Here is a 25,700-nt window from a genome sequence, read left to right on the forward strand (position 1 = left end):
AATTTAGTATTGTCAACATGTTAAAGTTGGGTAATCCAGTTTTGACCGTGGCACCGTGTATACAGTACATCCTTAAAGTGGTCTGAAAATAATAATAATTGAACATATCACACAAACGTGAGGTGTAGAGTTTCATGGGCAGCGATAATAGACCTGCGTTTGACTGATGGATCAGCACTGAGAGGTTTACCTTGCATGCATAAAAACAAGAAGAATAAAAACACACACAGTCCTCAGGAAGGACTCGTGACGCTCAAACAGGTGGACGGTCACTTTTCTCAGCCGAAGCAAACGGCTGGATTCACTCTGAGCCAAGAAATACAACCACCAGTCTCCGCCCTTGTGTAAACGCGAGTGAAAAGTGAAATAAATGAGTAACAGCACATCTAAAAAGAGACATTTCTCTTCAGTTCTTGTCCAGAGTAGCGAGGCATGCGCCCTCTCCACCTCCCACTTTGCCAGATTGGTGCTGTGACCAAAGCTCGGTCCCTGGGTGGCTTGTTACTCAGTAGGCGTGGTGGCGACGGGGCTGAGGATCGGCGTGTGTAAGTCCCTTATTGGACACATGGGGGAAATGGCCCTGTGGCTGAAGTACTCCACGACCTGTTTGGGAACCTCTGCCAGAACACATTTAGCCAGGGCCGCAGGTGAAGCCTGCAACAGAGACAGAGAATAACTGGCCTCGTCAAAGGAACTGATGAATGTTTGTTTTCACAGCATTTTCCAGTCATGTGACAAATTAAGAGCGATTATGTCTGAGTCATGTTGGTGCTGATCTGTTGGGGAAATACGTGATCATTTGGTTCAATGTTCCACTCATTTCAAACTGGGTGGCGACGGTGATCTCTATCAGAATCAAGTGGCAACTGCTCGTGATGTCACCCAGAAGAACCTGAACTCCCGTCTCCAGACTTTGTGTTATTTGACATGTGCAGTACTGAGGTTTCCTCCCTGAAGCCGACCCAGAAGTAAAAATATATGAAATAGCCATGAGGGGGAAACAAAAAGAACGCTGTTTGAATGGAGTCATTTCAGGTCTTTCCACAACAACACATGACGTCAATTTGGAAATGATGGTGATAAGAAAATGATAAAGCACGGCACACATGAGTGAACTTCTGTTGGAGTTCAGATTCTTACAGGTGACATCACAATCGCTTACTATTATACTATTATATTCATTATTCCATAACCATCCATTTAAACAGAGTTGTTTTAGTGACTGGTGACCAGGTCTATGTTGTGCATCTGCATGTGTTTCACCATTCATTAAACAAAAATGTTTCCATGTTTATGTTCAGAACACGAGACATGGAGCCAAGAAGTGTGACTGACACAGACTGCACATAAGAATTTATTATTCCATGAGTAAATTTATGGATCCGCCCCAGATCAGTGATAACCATCTGTGTCTGAGCCTTCAAAAGCTGCCCATTTGATAACTAATTCAAAAATAGATTTCATTTTCATCACATCATTAGCACAGCAGTGAGAGAAGTGAACAGAAAGTTAAAAGTCAAGTGAGGACTGACAGATAAAGAAGAAACACACACACACACACACACACACTGACCGTCTTGAAGTCTCTGAACGGCACAAACTGCACGATGTCCCTCAGGACCGGCTCGCCCTTCGGTGAGCGCAGGACCCCGTCGTCCCCGTCCAGAATCTGCATGTCTGTGAAGTCTGCGTTACCCACACCGACGATGATGATGGACAGAGGCTGGTACGAGCCTCGCACGATGGCTTCACGTGTGTCTGCCATGTCTGTCACTACGCCGTCCGTGAGGATGAGGAGGATGTGGTATCGCTGGAAGAAGATGAGAGCTCTCAGTGTGGAGTTAATCCATCATACTGTGTGTGTGTGTGTGTGTGTGGTCTGAAGTATCGGCCTTTGCTGATTTAGAAAAACACCACGGTGTGGAAACAATTATGTGTGGATGGTACTTTATTCAAGTGGAATACTGGAGCACGAGAACATGAACACAGCACAACATGCTGTCACTGACCCATGAGAGGTGGTTAGTGTGTTGCCCCGTGACTGTGTGTGTGTGTGTGTTTCTAATGTGTGCCCTAAACTCCTAAATGTTTTCTGCAGCTCATTCCTGATTTGAGAGGAAATGACACTGAGACGATAATTATTATGCTGCCGGAACACAAACGATTCATTAAAACAGGTCAGTGATTAAAAAACAACAACGCCCAGACTTATAACAACAACATGGCAATCTGAAAACTAACTCAGTGTCATTATATATCGTGGGCTCCTTCCTTTCTGCCGTCGGGCATCTTCACTCACTTAGGAAACTCAGCGGGAAACACAACTACAAAGACAAAACAGTACAAAGGGACACTCACAGAAGCGTCTTTAATGTTGCCGTCGCCTGCTGCCAGCTTGCCTATCCTGTTAATGATGGGAGAGACGTTGGTCGGGCCGTACAGCTGGATCTTAGGCAGGCAGCTCTGGTAAGCCTCCACCACCCCTTGGATCTCTGATGAAACAGCACAGAGCAAAATGAAGGAGGACAATAGGACGATCCACGCCTCTCTGTAAACAAGCCACTGACGGGTCACAGCAGCGAGGCAGGACGAGTCTGACTGTTCAATTATACAATTACAACCATGATATTCATTTAACTGATATTTATGGTGGAGCCTCTGCTGAGCAGCTGCGACATCACATTACACACGTTCATTCAGCATCAGCAGCACAGACGCACTTGACTGATGAACAAAGGCTTTTTTTTTTTTTCTTACCTTCACATTCATCGTCATCCGGATTGAAATTAATGGCAAAGTCATGAGACACCTGGAGATGAGACAACATTTTGTTCAGTTAAGATGTTAAAGTGGCAAGAAAGGAGAAAGTCACTGAACCCTTTTTTCAAATTAATTGCATGTGAAGATTCCATTTTATAACCAAACCATGCAGAAAAACAGTCCCTGATTATATGAGCAGTGATTAAATGACTGAATACTTTTACGTGACATCACATAGGAAATGGACACCAATCAATTGTTCTACAACCTTTGTTACAGAGACATTTTTAGACCCTACATCAGCGTAAGGACTTTTAAAATCATTTATAATCAGCACTCTATGGCAAGATATGTGACATGTAATAGCTAGTCTAGATATTATATTATATTATATTATATTATATTACAGATGCATGTAATCTCTTAAATTACAATCTTCCTGTCCACAATTGAAATGTAAGACATTCTAAAATGTCCCATTCATGCACATAATGTTTGTCATGATACAAATATCTTTGCACAGCAGCCACATTCACATGTTTTAGCAGGAAACACAACACAGGTGTCACCGATAAACACATGAATAAACGTCTGGACAATGTGACTGAGTGAATCAGAGAGCATGCACCCTGAGCAAGCCTAATGGAACTCAGCCGTCGTCCATGTGATCATTAACACCCTGTGATTTTCCACCTGTGACCTGTGAAAATGGCTGCTGCACAGAAAAAGGCCCATTCAGTGTCACACGTTCACTTTGTCTGCAGATAATTAGTCCAGCACATGAGAAATCTTGCATTCGCTTACGTGACGTACTGTTCACAATCCAAACGTCCAGCTTACAGCATGAATTATCACTTCTTCACACTACACTCTAAGAAATGATTCATGGGGTTAGTTAGTACAGCTCAAAATCAAGAGCTTTTTCTGTATAAAAAAACAAGTTTGTTATGTGTATACATTATAATGAGTTCAAAACTTAATTAAATAAGTTGGTCTAAACGAAAATAAATAAAATAGTTTTAACTCAATAAAACATGAGTTTTCAACAAATATTTCTGCCTTAACTTAACATAGAGGTGTATTGAGTTAGCACAACTTTAAAATCTGTGTCCAAGTTTGTTAAAAAGCTGAGTACAAGGCTGACCTGCCCGGACATGTTTGGCACGAACAGACCATGCCTGTTGGAAGCATAAAGTTCGAAGACACGACTAAGTTGGAGAAACGCGGTCTGCAAACTTTACGGCTTGGTGAGTACAATTTTGACTTGTCTTATTCACAACAGCTAATAACTGCATCAGCAGACAGTGAAGAAATTGTTTTACACAACACAAGATGCTTTTTCTCGGTCAGCAGTGGCAATGTGTAAGCTAGCAGTAATGCTAATAATTCAGTCTGACATTAGTGTTTGTTAGGTTTTGTTTTATGGTGGCAGGTTTTAATTGGCACTGGTTTTCAGTAGTTTAACTTTGTTTCTTTAAAAATTATTAAAAAATGTGTTGTAGTGTTGAAGGTTTGAGCAGCAATAGCTTCATGGCTCAGCCGTTGTAGGTGACTGAGCACACATTCGGTTTGTTAGTCAGCCATTGCAGCAGTCTAAGTGCAGTCTAATAAAAACCCTGTCGACGTAACGAATATTGTTGAGACGCCACAGCAGTGGTCATACCATTATTAAGATAGTTGTTTTAACAGCACAATTGCCCACTGCCCATTTCTTTGCAGTAGTTTGCGTTCATTTTCTCTTGTTTTTCATCTTGAATAGTCAAAAACAGTTGTGTTATCATGTAATTTTTTGATATTTGTAGATTTTCCCACTACAAACCGTTAAAACATTAATATTGATTCTAATCTACCAGGATGGTGATGGGGATTGTCACAACACGAGGTGGTATACATGCAGCCTGTGCAAAGATCGTCCTGGAGGGAACAGAGGTCCTAACGGATGTGGACGTTCCCAGAGCCTGTGCCTTGCTAATGGGGCTGATAAATTTCCTGATTTATTTTATGAAGGGTACATTTTTGTTTATTATTAAAATGTATATACACTCAGTCCTGTTACTGTAAGCAAGATGCTGACTGGTGTTTAAATAAACAGTTAGACCACAAAACTGGAATTTCAATGTGTGATTTATTCTGACTTAGATAAATAAGTTATTGTACTAAAAGAAATTAAGGTAACAATTTGCATGGACATTTCTGAGTAGAATGAAAGAAAAAGAAATAAGTTAGAATAACTAAAAGGAGTAATTTTAACACAATTAAAATTAAGTTGATTCAAGTTAAATAAGGTTGTAGAGGAAGAGGCAAATCATGTTGCTTGTACTAAAGTAATTGAGTTGGCCTAACTAGAGAAGTTTTGTGGCATGTACTCAATACTAGCTAAGTTGAAATAACTCAAAAATATCCATGCAAATTGTTACATCAATTTTTTACGTTGAGCCAGCACATCATTTGTTAGAGTGTACATTCACAATTATTTTAATTATTGAGCATATAAACTACACAAGGGTTTCTCAATCCTGGTCCTGGGCCACTGAACCTGCATGTTTTAGAGGTTTCCTTCCTCCAACACACCTGATTCAAATAAACGACTCATTATCAGGCTTCTGCAGCACGTGAATCAGGTGTGTTGGAGCAGGGAAACATCGAAAACATGCAGGTTCAGTGTTTCCCTAGGACCAGAAACCTACAATATAAGCTTAATATCTGGTTTTCGTCTTTTATTGCCTTCCAAATGTCAGATTTATTTTGTTTATCTAATAACAACAATAATAATAATAATAATATTATTATTAATACCCTTCTCGAAGCCTCCTCCACAGTCAGTCAGCTCAGAGACAACTGACTCCTCTCCAGCTGGCTACTTTTGTAAAGTCATTCATGTCTTTAAAGTGATTAACAGCCTGTATTCAGTGGAGCTGCATGCAGACCATGCACTGAGCCACTGCAGGAGATTATGTTGTTTAACGTTTCATTGAATGGGTCTTTTTCAGAGGCAACATGTTCACAAGTAATAGCATTAAACGCAGTGATAAGCGCGGCTGTCTTTGTGTTGGATGATCCACTGCGTGCAGGTTTGTTCACCGGCTGTTTTACACAAACACTCCATCATCACAGCAGAGCGTCGTTAAGTTAATGTTTTTAGATGCACCTGCACTTCCCCAGCAGGTGCAACTGTGACAGGGAGTACATTCAGTTTTTAAATCAAACCCTCTTGAAACTGAGAAGTCTTTAAAATGTTAACAATCAAAGGCAGAGCAGACACTGACGTGTGTTGGATGGTGATCATCAGTCCAAACACAGGTGGTCAGGAACACACTGTAACCATGTGATAAAGAATTGCCTTCAGAAACGTCAACCCTAACAAGCAAGATGAAGTCACAGTTCTCCAGCGGGGGGTAGTTTGAATGAAGGTTGCTGGGAAAGTTGTTAGTTTCACGTCTTCTCCAACAGAACATGATGATTCTTGTAAATGATTTTCCCGTTTGGAGGAAAATGGACGATAGGTGACGGCTGTGACATGGTGCTGGTCAAAGTACAAACCTGAGGCTTCACACTGGGACTTTGTGTATTTGTGTATGACTGTAACACAAGAGTAAATGTAGTTGTGTTACTTACTGCTGTAAGACAGCTGGTTACAGCCAGGACATGTGACGCTGTCCTCCACTAAATAACAAGCTCACTATCCAGAGCCAAACGAGACCAATCAAAAAGCAAGAAAACACAATGACGCAGCTCCACAGATGGAGACTGACGTCCTCGATTCATCTTTTATTGTTTTAATCGCAAACACGAGATGTTTGCTCTCTAATCTGAACAGAAAATGTTGTCAGCTCAGTTCTTGTCTGAGGTTACCGTCATGACAACGGACTATGAGGCGTCCCGTTCATCTGCTCTCTAATGTAACATATTGGATTTTTTTTTTTTTCCAGTTTGCACACATAATATTCTGTGTAATCTAGGATTCAAGAAGACAGAGGAGCACAGTCCCAGGTCCAGGTCATAGATGTAGCCTCTGTGTGTGTGGATGCAGTTTATAATTAGTCAAATGGCTTGATTATCATTCACCTGCACCAGCGACCAAATAAATGTGACTCGTGGAGGGCAGTCACTGTCACGGGGAATTAAAATTGATAAGATTGATAGTTTGTATTTACTGAGCCATACTGAGCCTCGTGTTTCAGACTGACACCTACTTCATTATGATCTGATATCAAACATATAGGGTCTTCTGGTCTGAGAGATTAACAGCAACACCATTCAACTGCATGTGTGTGTGTGTGTGTGTGTGTGTGTCTCTGGGGCTCTATTAGAAACACTGAAGTCTTTGGATCTCAATGTCCAATTTGCTTAAACAAATGCTCTCACACTCACAAATTCTTATGTAAATTGAGCGTCGGCACTGCAGGGCCTCTTTTTTCCTTTGGAATATTTTATTTTCTAAAGACAAGTTGATATCTTAAGACAGCGGCCTTATGAATAAAAATAAGCCAACTAATTAGTATTCAAATGTGACAATTTTGAAAATGGGTCAGAAATCAACTTCCTCTATGTAAAATCCCATGGTAGAGAAAATAGAATAGAATAGAATAGAATGGAAAACTGTGACTGAAAGATATTAACAGAAACACTCACCTCATAATTTGGGGGAATTCTGGCACCAAAACCCAAAGCTGAAAATCTTTTGTCACTGAAATAAAAAACAAAATGATTCAGTTAAGTTACAGTTATTGCAGTTTAATTTTTATTTTTCCACAGTCGAAACCTCACGTTGTTTGCATTTCATAAATGTTAAAAGCTTAAATTACAAATGTATGGAAAACTGTTCCATGGTCCCTCACAGCATTTGCACCTCTTCAGTTTTTAATTCTCTCCATTTTTCCACACACAACTGAAATGAGCAGAACGTGGTCATTGTCATTTTCTATTTATAACGAGACAAAGTCTAAAAGCATGTGGAAGTGCTCTAATGAACGCTAATGAAACGATATAGTGTTATAGATTAATAATCTCATACTAACCTTTCATCATGTTGTAATAATGATTTTTTTTTTTTTTTTTTTAAAGATTCTGTTTTAGGTCTTTGCTTATGAACAACTCAGCATAGACCATCAGTCAAATGATCTGGAACGTCTCTGCTGCAAAGAAACAAAGAGTCTAAAAGTGAGTCAGACAATAAATGCAATAAAACACGGATCAAGTGTTTCAGAGATTGAGAGATCACCTCGGGCCATTTGTCACATGATAAACAAGTGAGTCTGTCTGTCTGTGTTCATCTGGTGAAATCAAAACACTTCACTGATTAACTTTCACATCTGAGCAGGCAAAAGTGACTCATGGAGTTCCCCAAGGCTCCGATGTAGGGCCTCTTCTGTTTAACATTCACATGCTCTCAGTAAACTCGGATTACACAATACGCCACCATCATTATGGACATGTCACATTACACACACACACACATACATCTGAATGTCCCAGAATCAAAGGTCATAGGTGAATCACACAAAAGCGCTTTTTTGGAATAAGCATTAAATCAATGATTTGTCTAGATTCAGCGATTCTGAGATAAAAGACACAAAACCAACCAGAAATCCTGCAGTCATTGACTCAGACCTTCACATTAACACATTAAGACAGGATTTAAAAACTATCTTCAGTCTGTTTGACTACTGTGATGTAGAATCTAAGGTCTCTCTTAAAGCTCAGAGTGCAGCTGACTCTGAAAACTGTTAGTTGAGACCAAGATAGTGAATGAAAGCCCTCTGACAGGTGTCAGATCTTTACACTTCCTGTCTGTCAAAGGACTGACTTCAAACCCCAGCTTTGGCCAAAAGACATTTCTGACAACAACTACGCTGCTAATCATCCAGAGCCTGCAGGTTTGCCTGGGATACATCTGCTTTCTGTCCCCAGAGTGAGAAACAAAGCAGCATTCAGGTTTTACGCTCCACATATCTGGAACAAACATCCACTGCACGCCTGCTGCAACTCCCAGGTCTTTCAAATCTCTACTTTTCTGTTTGCCACAGCACGTATTTTTATATAATACTGTCAGTCATTTTGTGACTTTCTTTCACATAAAGTTGCATCATCGTATGTTGCTTTACATTTTCATTAAATGCACTTATAACCTTCAGAGAAAGTTGTCTGTTTGTCTTTGTTGTCTTTTGCAGACATGTAACATCCTTAATTCCTTAATTGGCCAATTTATACTTTTATATACAAGTCTGGGCATACTGTGTATTAAATAGAAATAAAACAGATTAGACTTTGTGTTTACTGTAATCCTCTGGAACAGGTAGATTTATGATAAGCAGCAGAGTTGTCGTCGTCTGTGTCTCTTATCAGAGCATTAACTGTGTTTCATTCACGATTGACAAAGCAACCACAGTCTCTGACGTCCCCAGCGCTTTAGAATCCAAGTTTAGGGACAAACATTAAAAACAAAACATGCTCAATTCATTCACTGTGGGTGCATCAAAGCGAACCCAGTTTTTCTTTGTGATCATTTATTTGGTGTTGATTGGAGAGTTGTTTGTCTTTGAGCTCATTTGGCTTTGATGCTTCTTCAGAACGGTTTAATCAACTCTGACGGGCGTGAACGTCGGCTGACGGGTGATTGGACAGAAGCGACTTGGATTGAGTTGATTTTCGACTGTAATAATAAAAGGAATTGCTGTTAGAGTTGCAGCAACAGAGAATGAGCTGTTTTTTTCTCGTCCTCTAAGAAGTTGGAGGATAAAAAGGACAGTGTGTGTCTTTTCCCTTACCCAACAACAACAACAACAACAACAGCCTGCAGGCAATAAAAAGACATCCTTGAATATGATATATGGGGCCATTTAAAGCACATATTTGTTTTAAAAAGAAAAGGAAAGAATAAGATATATGAGAAAATATTCATCTTCATCTCTCATATGCTAATGTACAGTCCTGTATAATGATATAAATACACTCCAGTAACATTATAGCTAACATTAACTGTGTTCAGCGTTTAAAATGTACATTTTACTTTCTAATAACACATGAAAATAAAAGGAGAAACTGTGTATTTGGTTCTGTTTGATCAGATTTGTATCAGTGTAGAAAACTGTGACATGTTTTCTTGTCAAAACAAATTGTTCTCCTCCAGACTCTTTCCATTCTTTTAGGATAAATTGTCCTTGGAGCCGTCGCGAAGTGCACTTCATAAAAGTCTTAAGATAATCAGATGTAGAGACATCACACAGCACCTTCAGCTCAGAGAGCAGAGCGATATACGACGACTGTCAAGTCTGTGGACGTCAGCACATGTGACGAGCCTGCAGGGATCTGTGGTCGCTATCATAGCATTCCCAGCAAGGTAAGCCTCAACCCACACAGACACAAGCTCATCACTCCAGCTCCATAATGCACTCCTCTGCACGGACTCTACAATCCCACATCACCTATATTCACTAAAGGCTAAAAGGTTTGCCTGCCCACGATTTTACTCCTCAACAACAATTCACACTTGAGAGGGAACGACTGCCTACACTTTCAGTCACTGTAACCCCGAGAGGCACGTTTCTCCATGAGCTAAACATGAAAACAGTACAAGGTACAACGAGGAGCTGCTCATTTTCAGTCCCCAGTCTTATCTCCTGGATCCTATAATTAGCCAGGCAGGAGGATCTGCATAAAGAAGAAGTCACAGAGTTAATCCTCCTCTGGCTTAGTTTCCACAGATGAAAGAAAAAAAAAAGATCGTATTATAAATCATTTCCCAAATGATAAGGAAGTATATCTACACACCTGCCTGCAATAACTTCCCTCACTGCATCAGCCAGTCACAATGTGCAACTACAGAGACTCCAAAACATCATTCTTTTCAAATAATAACACCAACTGTTTTTAATGATTCTTGAGTCAGACTTCACGCCACACCCCCTCTGTCATCTCACCAGCAATAATGCCTCCCACTTCTTTTTGAAGTGCGTGCCATCCTGCTGTCCTAGCCGCTGTCGCCGCATGTGTTCGCTCGGGGCGACGAGCCTGTGTGTGCGAGCTAAGTGGGAGGACCAGTGGCTACAGCAGATGCTGGGAGGAAACTGGATCATTCACGCACTACCCACTACTGTGGGGAGCATGTTAACACCGGCACGGCACGGCACGGCACGGCACGGCACGGCACGGCACGGCACGGCACGGCACGGCACGGCACGGCACGGCACGGCACGGCACGGCACACTGTCGATATGTCAATATGTGTGTGTGACACACATTATAACACATGTTTTTTTACTCTTAATAACCGTTTGCTTGATGTTTGCACCTGTATTCGTGGAATCTGTTAAAGGTTTTTGACTCATTTGCAGTCTGAATGGAGAGGTGGATGTGGGCTGGGTCTGTGTCACTGTGCAGGTTGAATTTTACATCTGTGACAACACATTTGTTACAGGCTTCGTCTTCTTCTCCAAACTTTCCAGTCACCATTTCTAAAGAATAAGGTGTTTGATTGAGTGACTGCATGACTGAAGGCTTTATCGTCATTGTACTGAATACAATGACAACACAGTGGTGTTTAAAGACAGTCAGAGTGCACATAGTGTAAGAAAGAAAGAAAGAAAGAAAACACGACATGACAGGAAAATAAAAACATGACATGACTCACAGCCTGTTGTTAAATATCGCACAGTTAATGTTTGACGGCCTGTCCACAGTGTGACCCCGCCTTTCACCCACTGTCACCTGGGATTGGCTGCAGTGACCTGTGACCCTCATGTGGAGGATAAAGCGGTAAACGACGGATGGATGTTCTTTAAGTGTTTGTGAGTCTGGTTGTTCTGCTAGTTTTAGAGCACAAAAATGACCTAGAGTAAGAAACTCCCCCGGGGGAAATGGTTTGCCCCAGTTTGCAGTGCAGCAGAGTTTAGTTTAGATCTTTACAGGACAGGACAGTATAGCAACAAGTAATCTCTAATAAAGAGCAAATGTGATTATAGTCGTATAGTGTTTGATATATGATATAATCAATAGATTGACTGCAAACTGCAATATATTATTTTCATAAACTGGTTCATTATTATTTTGGTTTGTTTTAATGTGTTATTTGTTGCACAATGTGAGAGAGAGACTGATGTGTGCACAGGATAGCTGATTCATATCAAGGTCAAAGAGTCGGCTTTTTTCATGCCTTATTAAAGATAGAAATCCATGAATATTTTTGGCAAACACTGCGAGTCATTAGTGAGCCACGGAGGAGTTTGTCCACAACTGTGTCAGTTGATTGCAGTGTTACCGGGCGTCGTCTTCAGCCCCAGATTAGCCTCATACATGAATAAAGACCACAGAGGCCTAAATGTGATTGCTCTAATTTTCCCAGATACAAACAGTTTATCATGTGTAGAAAAACGGCTCTAGCGCGGATTCAATTTGATTTACCACCGTGGACACAATGCAGATGATAAATAACGTTGCATTTTAGCCGCATGTCATTTGCTGCTTGTTTGACAACGTGAGGCTCGTAGAGAGAGAGAGAGAGAGAGACAGAGAGAGAGAGGGAGAGACAGAGAGAGAGAGGGAGAGACAGAGAGAGGGAGAGAGAGAGAGAGTCCAAAAGCAGCTTTTTTTAGCACTGCAACTTTTCCATTACAGCCCTCGTGTGTGTGTGTGTGTGTGTGTGTGTGGTTTGTATAAAGTGGCTGGTTTCAGAGTGAGAGATCTCAGCAACATGAACCCTCTGCAGCTCTGTTTCACACAGACAAAACCCCCGCGTGCAACAGAGAGACAAAAACCACCGACCCACCTGTCGTAGTCCTGACAGATCTCGCCGACTGCTATCAGAGCCTTCAGGTACTCGTTGGGCTGGTACGGGTTGATGTAGTGTAGTGAGCAGCTGTTCCTCGGGTCTCCATTGGAGGCTGTGAAGTCAATGGCAACCTGGAGGAAGGAAGGAAGGAAGGAAGGAAGGAAGGAAGGAAGGAACAAGAGCTCAACATGAACAATATGATATGAACTGTACTTTATATTTGACTCCCCAAGTTTCTGCAAAGACTATTATTCGTCTACTCATTATGATATAGTGAGATAATCTTTGTGAGCGAGCCAGGAACATGCCTAATGGCAGCATAAATTATCTCATCGGAGGCAGGAACTTGCACTTGTTACACCCACGTGCGCTGAAGCACCGGTAGCTTCCATACACTTTAAATCCAAGCAAGCAGCTATTTCAGCAAAGAGGAGCCGCATGTATCACAGCAGCACTCGTGATTAATATTCACAGCACGGAGAGGCAGCGCTGCAGAGGCCAGACCAAAGGGCACGAGTTGAGTGAGGTTAGAATTTATTCCTGCCTACAATATAAAAACCTCACAAACTGTGCATGCAGACAAAAACACCACGAGGGAATTCTTTGATGATTAAAAAAGCTCAATCCTAAACTAAACAGAGCACAGTACTGTACATACAGGGAACCTGAGAGTAGTAATTCATAGCCAGTGCAGTGAAAAGCTCAGTGAAACTTAATTAAAACTCCTAACTCAACTTACTGTAAAGTGAATTTGGCATCCTCCCATGATGTAATCCAAGAAGGAATAGACTCTGTGGAGCTGCAGGAAAGAGAGAATATTTACTTAAAGGCACAAACTCAGAGTGTTCGGTTCAGAAGAGAATAAAACGAGTGCGTGAGTAAATTGAAATGAACAAATCTGCTGTTATTTGTCTTGTAAAAGCAGCGGAAACTCAAAATATCCACAGTGTAAATAGTGATTTAAGCTTTTAAAGCTTAAAGCTCACCACCACACGAGTATATGTTGCCTGGTGACATTCCCCTGCTGCACACAGGAAGTGACTCATTCTACGTCACGACCGATGGAGGCGAGGCTGAATCACAACGTTAGATTATGGCTTAAAAAGATTCTCCACCAAACCTGGAGGCTGAGCAGTTCCACAGAGGAAATGCTTCGAGCACCTGGGTAATTAATTGGTAATTACTCATAATTCCTCAGGGGAGTGACAGAAGTTACTCATTGGAGCTTTAAATGTTCCTGTTTAGACTTGCAAAGCAATAAAAATAGTGTTGTAAATTGTCTAATATAATAAAAAGCTTGTGAGTTTACGAGCGCGAGTCTCTCCCTTTAGTCTTTGACTCTGATTTACGGAACACGATTCCCCTCGGCAGCAGATTCATACCTTGAGGTCGCTGAGGATGACGACCCCTGAGTTTTTATAGTTCCTCTTCTTCTGCTTGTACTTGGGATTCACACAGTCCCACGTCACCTTAAACAAAGGGAGTGGAAGACAAAGCGCACAGGCTGAAACCTCATGTATTCTGGATGCCGGTCATATATCTTCAGCTCGTGACATTGGTTTCATCGGTGATGGATTCAGCCGAGGAAAATGAGAGGCATATTGGAAACAAATGAAAAAGATACGCAGCTCACTGACCTTATTTCCACTGGAAATTTTCTGCATTTCCCTGAAAGTGGTGTAGAACTCGCCAATGAAGTCGTGCTTCCCCCTCGAGTCATAGTCCCACACGAGGCACTGTCGCACACACACACACAACAAAAGCCAGGTTTAACTTCCATGATGACATCAATGTAAAAGTGACAAATCCACTTGTGACACACGTCCAGGGTTTAATCAGAGTCGCCATTTTGGCTCAGATATTTCTCCTACTCATTTCCCTCCTTGTGTTTTCAAAAATGGACGTACTACACAAAGTGTTCTTATATTAAATAATACTTTTATTTCTGTTCTGTGTGATGAAGCTACAGCCTCGGCAGTTCCACCGCTCCTGTGTTTCATAAACAGCCGTAGAGGGCAGGAGGACATTTCCATTAATCCAAGCACATTTAATGTCCTTTTAGTTTAATGTCTCTAATAAGAAATCAGTTTTTTTTTTTATCTATTTCCAGCTAAAATACAAACGTCACATTTACATAGAGCAGAGACATGATAACCAAAACCAGGACGTTTACATTCACGCTAATCGGAACGACCATCGGCACAAACCGTGGGCCACAGTATTCAAATTGGTGCATTTCCATTTTTATTCCAAACAGGCTTTAATTCCAGTTTCTGGTGTCCATGTAAACAACAGTGGTGTTGACTATCTTATCTCAGCTGAAGGGATTGTTTTCCTCACCTTGAGCTTCCGCTCTTCATCACAGCTGCAGAGGGATATGAGCGACACTTTGAAAGGCTCCCACACAGGGTTCAGGTTGTTTTTAATCACCTGTTTAAGGAAGAACACCCGCACATGTGAAGACGTGTCGATGAAGAGCTGCTGATGGAGCTGAAGAGGGGAATATGGTGAGTTTACCTCAGTCCTGTGCACGAGCTGTTCAGTCTCATCGTCGTTGATTCGGTAGATTTCCAAAAACGGGTCTGATTTACTGAAGATGTCCTGCAGACACAGACACAGACACAGACACGTGTGACTCCAAACTGTTTCCTCCAGCAAAGATCAGAGTCTAGTTGATCAAGTATGTTTAGCAGATCACTGCAGGTCAGATTTACTTGTAAAAAGTCAACATTTATGTAAAACTGTGAAGCAAAAAACACGTTTTCGGAAAATATCACTGAAATAAAAACCTGACTTTAGACAAATGAGAATGAATTGGGCTCCAGTTGACACTTGAGATTTGGTCTCTAGTATTTCACTAATCAGCCAAATAATATTTGACATTTTTGACCCGTGGAGCTGTGATGAATAATAGATATAACACATGAAATGAACGGGTCACTGATAATGTAAATCTCAGTTGTTGAATGGCTGTTGGCGCCGATGCCTCATCATGTAATTGCATGATTAAAGGTCAGGAGGGGAGGCAAACATAAAATTAACAGCACAGCATGGAGGGCAAATAAGCAATGTTGGGAGGGGGGGGGGGGGGGGGAAACGTTCTCTGGTCCACGGTGACCTCTTTGTTTTCAGCTCTTTTATCTTCATCAGCTTCATCTGCAAAATACACCCTCAGCACTGTTCAGGCTGTTATTTCTAAATCAGTGTTAGCTGTGTGTTTTTATGTCGTCATAGTAAGTAAATATGCATAAGTTTGTGTATCCTTTAGAGCATTGGTTCCCAACCTGGGGTCCAAGTCCCCCTTAGGTGGGCACTGGTGATCACATGGGGCGGCGCAGAGCTTTGACTGCTCTCAGTTTGTGAGGTTAACATAATTATATTTGTGCATCAGACGCTCGTCTGGATAATTAGAAGTCAGCATCACCCAAATGAAAACTATAATTTTTTTTGGTCCACCTTTCAATTTATTCAGCTATTTATCACCAACACTAAAAACTCACCAGTATCAAAAAAAGAAAACAAGGCAATACCTTGGTTTTGGTTTAGTGGAAACACAGGACAGTTTGTATCTATATACAATACAACTGCTGTTTATTTTTGCATATAAACTTTTTACTTTATTCTTTTTTATGGGCGGGCTCTTTAATTTTTTTTAAAAAAAAGCCATAAAAATCAAAATAATTAAAAGCCTTTAAAACAACTACATGTTTCAGTTAATTAACAAAATTAAAATATAAGCTTCTATTTTGGGTTATATATTATATATACATATATTTGTACATCAGTCATGAAGCTCACCGCACGTCACTGGACTGAAGTACAAGAGCAGAACAACAACAATCAGGTCAACGGAGTGTTGAAGGAGGTCATACCAGCTGTCTGTCTGTCTGTCTGTCTGTCTGTCTGTCTGTCAGGTTAAGGTTAAGGATTAGGCTTAGTTTAAGCTATCCAAACGTGTGTGTGTGTGTGTGTGTGACGGACAGTTTGTGAAGGTTGGGTGGGTGACAGGCGTCTGTGAACACAATGAAACAGTTGCTGCTGCATTTCCCGCCACATTAGCCAGATAAATCCCCCGAGGGAGCGGAGCGAGAGAGAGAGAAAAAAAGAGCATCCACTCTTAGTTGTCATGGCAACTGCTAGCCAGTGGCATCGGCAGCATGGATGGACTGAGCGGATGAGATGCGCGTGTCAAATTTTGAATCCCATGCTAACAAGAAAAGTGATGTTAAGATTAAAGTGTGCACCAAATCATGTTCTTCAATTTGACAAGGACACAACAGTTCATTTGTCTCAATTATAAAATGATTTTGTTTTATTTGTTTACAGCCGTATGGAGCTGCACCGCTCAGTATTTTCATATTATACCAAACTGACTGATAAATCAATCAAGTGCAGACGGAGAGTTTCAGCATCTGTTTGTGGGAGGTTAGTTTGGAAAGTTGCCCAAACCGAGATCGTTGAGGGACATTATGAAGAATTGAGGCGCAGAGTTAATGGAGACAGAGACAAAGTTACTTCAAATGATTCGTTTATAATTACTCAAAGGGAAAGTTGTTCTGGTAACATGAAAGTCGCTCGTTTCACGGCTCCAGTGATGCATTTTAAACTCTTAACGACTAACTTAAATTTGTTTAAACGTATGACAGATTATCATTGTAGAGAACGATGGACTGAAAGCAGCACCACAATAATCCCTTTAACGGCCTCCATGGCTCTTTAACTCGGTTTTGTTTTTCTATAAAAGTGCATTTAATGTGTCGTGTAAAGTTCTTTCTGTAGCTCACAGAAAAAAAGTTGACCCAGCACAGAATCTCTACTGCCCCCTGTGGACATTTGACTTTGACAAATGTAAACGTTACAAACTACAGCTTTAAAGATGCTCTAAAGCAACAGTGTCATTTACTTCAATCTTTATTAATATGTAAGATTGTGATTGGTAATTACAGTCGTGTGATTGATTTATACAAATGCTTCACTGACAACTTTGTAATCACATATCAAAGGTTACGTTCACTGTCCTGAAGCGGCCGCTTCCGTCTCACTGACACATGTGGTCATTGTTTCCATCCCAACACAGAAAAAACCATCATGAAACACTCTGATCTATTGTAGAAATGTATTCACAGCAGTGAATTAAACGCATACATTAGTCATAAGATGAGTATATTATGCTCTGTAACATGGTAACAATAAATATGAATAGAATATTCCATTAGTCATTATTACACTCTATTGTGTCTGTGATTTCTGCAGCAGCTCATCACAAATGCATCACGCACAGAAGAAGGATGCACTTATTTTCTCTTTAGGTTCCACTTCACCGTTAAAGTGGCTGTAAATTGTGAGCTTTAATGTCAAAAATAATGTACACATGCTGTAGGAAATTTGAATTTTCCTCCCGGTGATCCGGAGATTTGCATGCTGCGGCTCGCTCCCGAGAACATGATGTGACTTCAGATTGTCTGACTTGTAACAGGATGTGAGCTCCTGCTGTCTTTTTGATTGAAAAACGCCTTCGGCAAAGTTCTGACAGAGCGAGAGCACGAGTCGCTCAGGTCAGTGGTCTCAGCCGCAGAATGGAACCGAATCAATGCAACAAGTCAAACCACTGAGTTCACATCATAGAAATCACTGTTGAAATCTACATGTGAGACAAGTTGTTCCACAATTTATCGTAAAATAAAAACACTACACATGCACACTTTAATATCACTGCTAATAAAACAGGACTTCCCCGTTAAATAACATATGCTGTGCTCATCTCACCTTATCGTCGAGCTTCTTGGCACAGAAGCAGAGCTCCACATATCCGTTGTTGCCAGAGATTTCCTCAGCGTGCACCTGCGGGAGAATGAGATTCACGTTTAATATTTTTTGCATTTATTGACTTTGGTTCTCTGCGTCTGTAACGCTTTGACGGTCTGTCTCCATCTGGGCGTGTCCCGGGGTCTCTCACACACCATGTTTCCCAGGTGGTCTCCAGCTGAGAGACAGTTCTGGTCCCATCTCTGGCTCTTTATTGTAAAGAACTGCATCCGAGGTCTTGTTTGTCCAGAGGATGCAGCATATTTTACAGAGTAAATTCTGAGTATTCGGAGCTGTATAGAAGAAGAGATTTGACCTTTGACCACAGATAAGCTATAGACTCTTGAAGTAAATTCTCCACATGCTTCCCCAGGTCTTGCTCTGGTTACCCTTTTATTTAGTTTATTGCTCACTGATAAAAAATGTCTTAACACAGATAAAAATAAAGCTCTGTTTTGATTAATTTGATGCGCTGACATCTGGTTGCAGATAGACAGAAGTGCTGTTTCGTGCTTTTTCATTTGACTCATTTTAAGGACCACTCTGTCTTTCTCTTTAAACTTTATGCTTCACTCACAGTACAAACACAAGCGTTCTCTCCACACCTCTGAAATGTTGCACTGAGCATGTCAATCCTTGTCAACACCCACTTTAAGTCCATACTGGGTACAAGGTTGTTTTCAAGGCGAGTCTTTAATGCCACTGTGTGTGTGTGTGTGTGTGTGTGTGCCCTGCAACGTGATAAATATGAGCTTCATTCTAAGATGGAGCTCTGAATCCTCTCCCCTCTTGCGTGCGTCATCCAGAAGACCTTCAATATGTTGTGTTTTTTTTCCCCGGTTGAATCTGGTTTTGGATTAAGAGGTGAAATGAAAGCAGAGTTGCTCAGGGTGAGAGATGATGAGTGTCACCTATGTGCAACGGGAAGTCGCTAAGGGGGGAACGCTGTGACCGCTGAACCACATAAACGCTCAGAATACCCGGTCCTTACAGTCTGCGAGTGGTGCCGTGAAGAGGGCACCACCTGGAGAAGTGGACTTGCTCCGAGAACGCCTCGAGCCTGAAATCAGTGATTGGAACTCTTGTGCAGGTCACTGTGGGAATAAGGGGCTTTGGAAACGGTGCTATGAGTAATCCTCTCCTTGTATAACCAGAGTGTGTTTGAATTCTTGGCGAGGAGTGAAACGTGCTGTCTGTGGCTCCGGCCTCAGAGTTCAGTTAAAGAAGTCAAACATTTGGAGGGAGGTGAAGCAGAACTGCGGCTGCTCTCGCTGTGGATCCAGGGGAGCAGCTGAAAGTGTTGCCAGGGTCAGGACATGTGGGTTCTTTTTGCTTGACCGTTGCAGCTCAAACGCAGACAAGAGGAAGAAATGAAATGGATGGTTGCTTATGTGACAGAAATTGGTCTTTTACTACCTGGAGTATAAGAGGCTTAAACTTTTACTGACACCAGAGGAGGAGATGAAAACAGAACTCTCTTTACTGTATTAAAACATTGCACACGGACGATTATTATGACTACATTCTGTACCTAAGTGATTATATAAACAAGATAAGGACTAGCAGCAATAAAATGTAATTAGAAGAGGTGACTGTGCTGTGTATTCTCAAATAAGGCAGAGCAGTTACTTTGTGTATAATATGCAACTATACAACTGTAAAACGGTGGTTAATGAACCAGCATCTCTACTCTGTCACATGTGACACATGCACATAGGCATCACTTGTCGTGAATGTGCTCGTTTCCTTATGTGTATTATTCTGATGCATGACAGGACCGGCACCTCGTATCAGTGTGGAGGGACATTAAAGTGCTCAGTGAACCCTTCACATGTTTTACACAAACATCTTCTATTCACTATTGATTATTTTGCACAGCACTCACTGGCCATTAGCTCATATTTTAAGCAAAAGGTCATAAACACAAAGAAACTCACTGTGATGGTGGATTTTCCAGCATATTTCCCGTATTTCAACAACAAAGGCTTCACCATCTTCTTTTGGGCCACGATCTGCAAAAAGCAACGTAAACACACTCAGTTTTCTTCACTAAAGCCAATAAATTTGGTTTTTTAAATGTGTTTGTAAGACAGCAGCATCTGCCAACCTGGCCAAGAGTGCACTCCACACCTCCCAGGAAGTCATCGTCGCGCGTCCCGATGCTGTGAGTGCCGTGGATGTCGTAGACCTCGAAGCGCAGCTTCTGAACCTCTTCAAAGTAGTAATCCAACGTGAAAACCTTGGCAAACACCGGGTGCAAGTTGCTCTTGATCACTTCTGTTCGGTCCAACTGAAAGACAAGACACAACAGTATTAATACAATCTACACACTATTGTGTTTTTAAATCTAAACCTTTTAAATTATAACTCACAAAATGTGCAGTTTGAGCTGCTGTAGACATTAAGAACAGATTCTTTTTGACAAAATGACAGGAAATGGGGCTGAAAAACTTCACAAAGAGTATTTTGAGGAACATATAACACACACACACACACACACACACAGGGGCAAATGACACGAGTGTATGTCGCGAGAGTGACACGAGAGAAGACCACAGGCCTCTGACATCTAATCACGCCATAAACAAAACAGCCATGCTTGACTTTGACTGCCTGACACGCAGAAGCTGAGCTCTGTGAGGCTCCATCTGCTCGTGATGCAGGATTTAGTGTCAGGACGGTTTCATGAACACGAGTCGGTCAGTGGTGAAATGCAGATCTGGGATTAAAAACCTCAATCTAGCAAAGCTACAGTGCACGATGTCACAGAGCAGAACGTGACTGCCTGTGTTTCTCACTGTAATCTGGACCAGGATCAAAGCAGCACCGTCACTGTTCTGAGAACAATCGGCTAAACCAAATATCCTCATTTGGTGTTTGGAGGGTGTGGATGAGAGCTGTCTAACAGCAGCAGCATCACATCAGTTCATCATTACACGCTGAACTCTGACAAATAATAAAACAAACAACCTCTGAACTCATTTATGATCCAATCACTCTAAAATTTCGCATCTGATTCAGTTTAAAACAGCGCAAAATAAAATTCTAAGCAAAAAATAACAACTTTAAAAAGTAGGTGGGGTTAAATTATGACAGATGAATTAAAGCATTAAATTAAAAACATAAATCAGTTTAAAAGAATATACAAAAATAAATATAAGGATGAAGAACAGCAGTTTAATCCAGGACGGTGTTTAAAGTCATCTATCTCTCGATCTAATCATCAAATAAAGGCGTCATACTTTAAATGAGCGTTCTCTGTTCCAGTGTCATGTTGAATACAGTGAGAAATAAATGGTGGAAACATGAAGCTGTGACAGAACCATGACACACGCCTGTTTCTGCCAAATCCAGCGTTTGTTATAGAGCATTTATGGATTTATAGTCCTTCAGTCAGCATGGAGTAATCACACTTATCTATAGATCTTTGCTTTTGGCCAACAACACATTCATTATATAATAGAAACCATTCAGACCATCATTTAGTGATCTCTCAACCTGAAAGTGACCAGAATAGAAACGTTTCACCACTGGATAATGGTGATGCTTTCAAATGACTTATATTCACAGTGATGCTTCCTTCTTTTCTTTTATTTATCCTTTCTGTATCCAGGAACCTCCCATTCCTGGTCCAGATCAGCAGCACAAATACTGTAGTAAAATAGAGACTAAAGAATAAAGTAAACTGTTCTGATCTTGTTGGTCAGACCAGACCAGACCAACGAGATCCTTAATCTGAATTTAATCTGAAATGAAAGGCTCATGACGCTCCATGAAACACCTTTGAATGTTTTTAAAGTGGAGACAAATGGAACAAAACTATGACAGAATGAGCAGGTGGAGATAATCTCAGCTGAGTCACAGACAAACAACCATTCACTCTCACATGATCACCTGTGTTCAATCACCTAATCCCTAATCTGCATGATTTCAGACTGTGGAAGGAAGCAGGAGTGCTTAGAGAGAACACACACACACACACACACACAGGGAGAAACATGTCAAACCGGAATCTGAACCAGTGACTTTCTTGCTGTTAGGCAGCCATGCTGGCCACTGTAGCACCGTGTGCCCCACTTAAGACATCTATTTTTTTCTTTTTATTTATATTTGGTTCTTATTTTCCTTGTTTTAAATGTGTGATTCAAATTGATAACATTTTATATTAGAATGGTAAATATCTGGGTTTGTTTTTTGAAAGAAACACTCGTCACTTCTCTGTCATGGTTCTACATGAATGACCTCACTGCAGCTGACGTTAACCCTGTTGATTGTTCGAGTTCTCATTTTCTTTCCTGGCAAAAATCCAGAAAGAAATGAAACCACGAGGTAGGAAGTGGCTCCCACGTCCTCCCCTGTCGTATCTCCTCATTATCTTTCCTTGTCTTCTCATCCTCCTCTCTTTGTGCCATCTGGATGGACAGATTCAGGATGAGTCTGATAAGTCTGTTTGTTGATGAAAGCTAATCAGAGCTGCAGATGAAAGGCTGTGCCAGAGTCTGTGACACCTGTTTGTCACTGGTCCGAGGCCAGAGCTGCAGTGAGATCGCTGGCTTGTGATAACGACGCTCTTCTCTAATCTGCGTCGCTCAGTCATTACAGGTCAAATATCACGTTATTATCACGTTCTCATTAACACGGGGAGCATGTAGAGTCCAGTTAACACAGAGAGGAGACGGGAAATGTGCTGTCGTGGGAAGATGTCAAGTCTTCTCCGCCCTGATTCTGCATTTCATCTTAGAAGTGAAAGAAGGCAGCGATGGATTGAAAGCAATGAGTGCTTTACAAGTCAGTGAGCCATGAGCTGAGGGAAAGAGGGAAAGAGTGATGTGCTGCTGATGTGAGTGGGCTCAGCTTCTCGCTCAGTTGTTGACGTAAGTAAACAATTTTGCCGGAGCGATCGTGAGGGGATTTGACAGCAGAGGATTGGACAACTTATGTCCACTGTCGTCAAGACTCTGTGATTTCATAGCATCTGAATTTGCCTCAGTTAGTAAAAACTCAAAATAACCACGCTGTATTCACGACACATGAAGCCCAGGTCAGTCATCACACAACAGCTGCCAATATCACATTACAACCAAGAGCAATCTATCACTGTGTGTGTGTGTGTGTGAGACACTGTCAGCATCAGCATCACTGCCTCACAACAGCATCTCAGGGTTTTCATTTACACTCTTCAAACATCACAGGGAGCATCTTCAACGCGGCTCCCATGTGGTTTGAATCTGGCAGAGTTACAGTTCCTTATTAGCTCCAGTTTTTAGTTAATTGCTCAGGGAGGCGAGAATCTATACAATGAGACATCACAGTTTAACACAACGTGCGTGTGTGTGTGTGTGTGTGTGTGTGTGTGTGTGTGAGTGTGTTGTGGTTTTTCCCCCAATGAGCTAATTACTTCATAAACGGGGAAATGAGCAACCTGCTGCCTACGCTCCAAATCAGTGTGGGACCGATGCAAGGAAATCAACATGTTCAACTACAGCACAACCAGAGACAGACATCACACACTTACAGAGAGTGTGAATCCATCAGGGAAGACAAAACCCTCTCTTATTGAATCATATTCCTCTGCAGATGATATTTGTTTTAGTCCAGAATGAGACACTGACTCTGTCCTTGAAACCCTGCACAGAATAATCTCCCTGGTTAAACTTGTACGACAGGTTTTGATAAAAAACAGGCAGAGGAAATGTCGTCCTCTCTCAGATTTGTGATACCAGACAAAGGGAAAGGATGGAGGAGCAACAGTTCTGTCTGTGTAACCTTCAGTCGCTCCGTCATCAGGCAGAACATTAAATAATGTGCTTAATGAAATGGAAATCGCAGGATGAATAAAAGATGTTTGCAGCTGAACGACAACTTCTCAGCCTCCCACCTTTGACCAGATTCAACAAAAACAGACTTAAAAAGAGAAGAACGCTCACCTCAGTCCATTGTCCATTGGTCTGCACCATGAGCATGACACAGGGGTCGGATTTATTCAGCGTGTCTCGGTCCAGCAGAGCTTTGCAGGACACACGCAGCTCTACTTTGGAGACGCAGGCAGCCGGACCACTGAGGCTGGTTGCAGGCGACGTGGCCTCCTGAATGTCGTTCATCCTGGCTCAGTGCACGAGGAGCAGTTGTCGATGTAGCTGCGAGGGACGAGTCCGTGCAGTGGTCAGCAGGAGGATCTCAGTGAAGACGTGGCACACTCAGAGGAGACACACTCTTTTGACTTGTGTGTGGATGTGGGGAGGGAAGAACAGAGATTCCTGTTGAGACCCTGGGGACCAAACCAAACCCATGCTGTTGTTAGTGCCTGTCAGATCTATCCCCATGTGAGCAGCATCATCTCACCTCTGTAAGGATGACAGACAGGACATGCAAGTGCTGGGGTTCTGCTTTCAGGGGTCAATTCAAGAGGTCTAATATTGTTTTCTTTAATGTTCATAATCGCACAAATTAGAATTAAAACTCAAAATGATCAACAAAAAGACTTCATATAATCATTCTCTGTGCTTTGCCACATTTTTATGAGCTACAGAAGAAAAAAAAATGTATTTACAGGGGAATAAGCAGGATGTAGTCATGCATGAGTGTCTTTATATTCAAGAGAATATCATAATAATCATAATAGTGCTTTAGTGTCCTTGAGCCACGAGGTTTCTGACACTCTTTACTTTTTAAGAGAAACAAAAAGAAGAAGAGAGAGAGAGAGAGAGAGAGAGAGAGAGAGAGAGAGGAGTGGGTTCAAATCTCTCTAACAACATCCTTCACTGTCTCACTGTTACGAGACAAGTGTGCGTTTGTCTTTCAGCACCGCGGACAGCGCCCGTGATCTGTTTTTTTTGTTTCCAGCTGCGGAGTCTGAAGCAGATGTTTCTGCTCCTCACGAGACAATAATAACCATAATGATAATCATCATCATCACAATGATAAACATTAATGTCAAAGTTCACTGAAGAAACACACGCTCAGTGTCATCGGCGATCGAACGCGAAACCCTGCGTTAATGAAGCCGTTAAAACGCAACACGGTCGCGGAAATAACTTCGTTAGGACGAGACAAGAACGAGGAAAAATCCTAATTACACACAGTTGTTGAACTCTGGACACTGAAGCCTTCGTGTTACAGTCAAGTCTACTTTGATGAGTCTGTCTCTGCTTCACTGATCTCACACTGAACACAAACTGCTGAAGTCAAGCAAACACACAGAGACACGGACTTCTTACCTGTCTGCGGTTCTTTACTCTTTACACACACACGTGTGTTTTATTCAGCTCCCATCACACACTGCTGGGTTTGATCCGCCTGAAGTCATCGGTGAGCAGCTGAGCAGCTGAGGAGCTGAGGAGGGAGTGTGCTCGGTTTGCAGAGGAAGAGG

The 25,700-nt window shown here is 41.6% G+C and overlaps 1 protein-coding gene across 1 annotated transcript; it reads right to left on the minus strand.

The window, feature by feature from the left end:
• Positions 1–25,698, minus strand: cpne7 (copine VII). The gene is made up of 16 exons (XM_058630395.1): positions 25,549–25,698; positions 24,259–24,599; positions 20,439–20,621; positions 20,269–20,343; positions 18,293–18,367; positions 15,044–15,127; positions 14,867–14,956; positions 14,164–14,262; positions 13,909–13,995; positions 13,266–13,325; positions 12,524–12,657; positions 7,393–7,447; positions 2,758–2,809; positions 2,359–2,492; positions 1,574–1,810; positions 1–654 (listed from the first exon to the last, which is right to left on the minus strand). The coding sequence occupies exons 2-16, from the start codon at positions 24,430–24,432 to the stop codon at positions 502–504; spliced, it is 1,692 nt and encodes a 563-aa protein (XP_058486378.1). The 5' UTR covers positions 24,433–24,599; positions 25,549–25,698; the 3' UTR covers positions 1–501.
• Positions 25,699–25,700: the final 2 nt, after the last annotated feature.

The sequence above is a fragment of the Solea solea genome, chromosome 5 (genome assembly GCF_958295425.1).
Source record: "Solea solea chromosome 5, fSolSol10.1, whole genome shotgun sequence".
NCBI classification, from domain to species: Eukaryota; Metazoa; Chordata; class Actinopteri; order Pleuronectiformes; family Soleidae; genus Solea; species Solea solea.

Excerpts from the sequence above, each read along its gene's own strand:
- cpne7 (XM_058630395.1), bottom strand. The coding sequence starts at position 24,432 with ATGAACGACATTCAGGAGGCCACGTCGCCTGCAACCAGCCTCAGTGGT. Across the intron at positions 13,996-14,163 it reads AAATTTCCAGTGGAAATAAG|GTGACGTGGGACTGTGTGAA; the intron begins GTCAGTGAGCTG and ends CCTTTGTTTAAG. Across the intron at positions 2,810-7,392 it reads GAATTCCCCCAAATTATGAG|GTGTCTCATGACTTTGCCAT; the intron begins GTGAGTGTTTCT and ends TCTCATCTCCAG.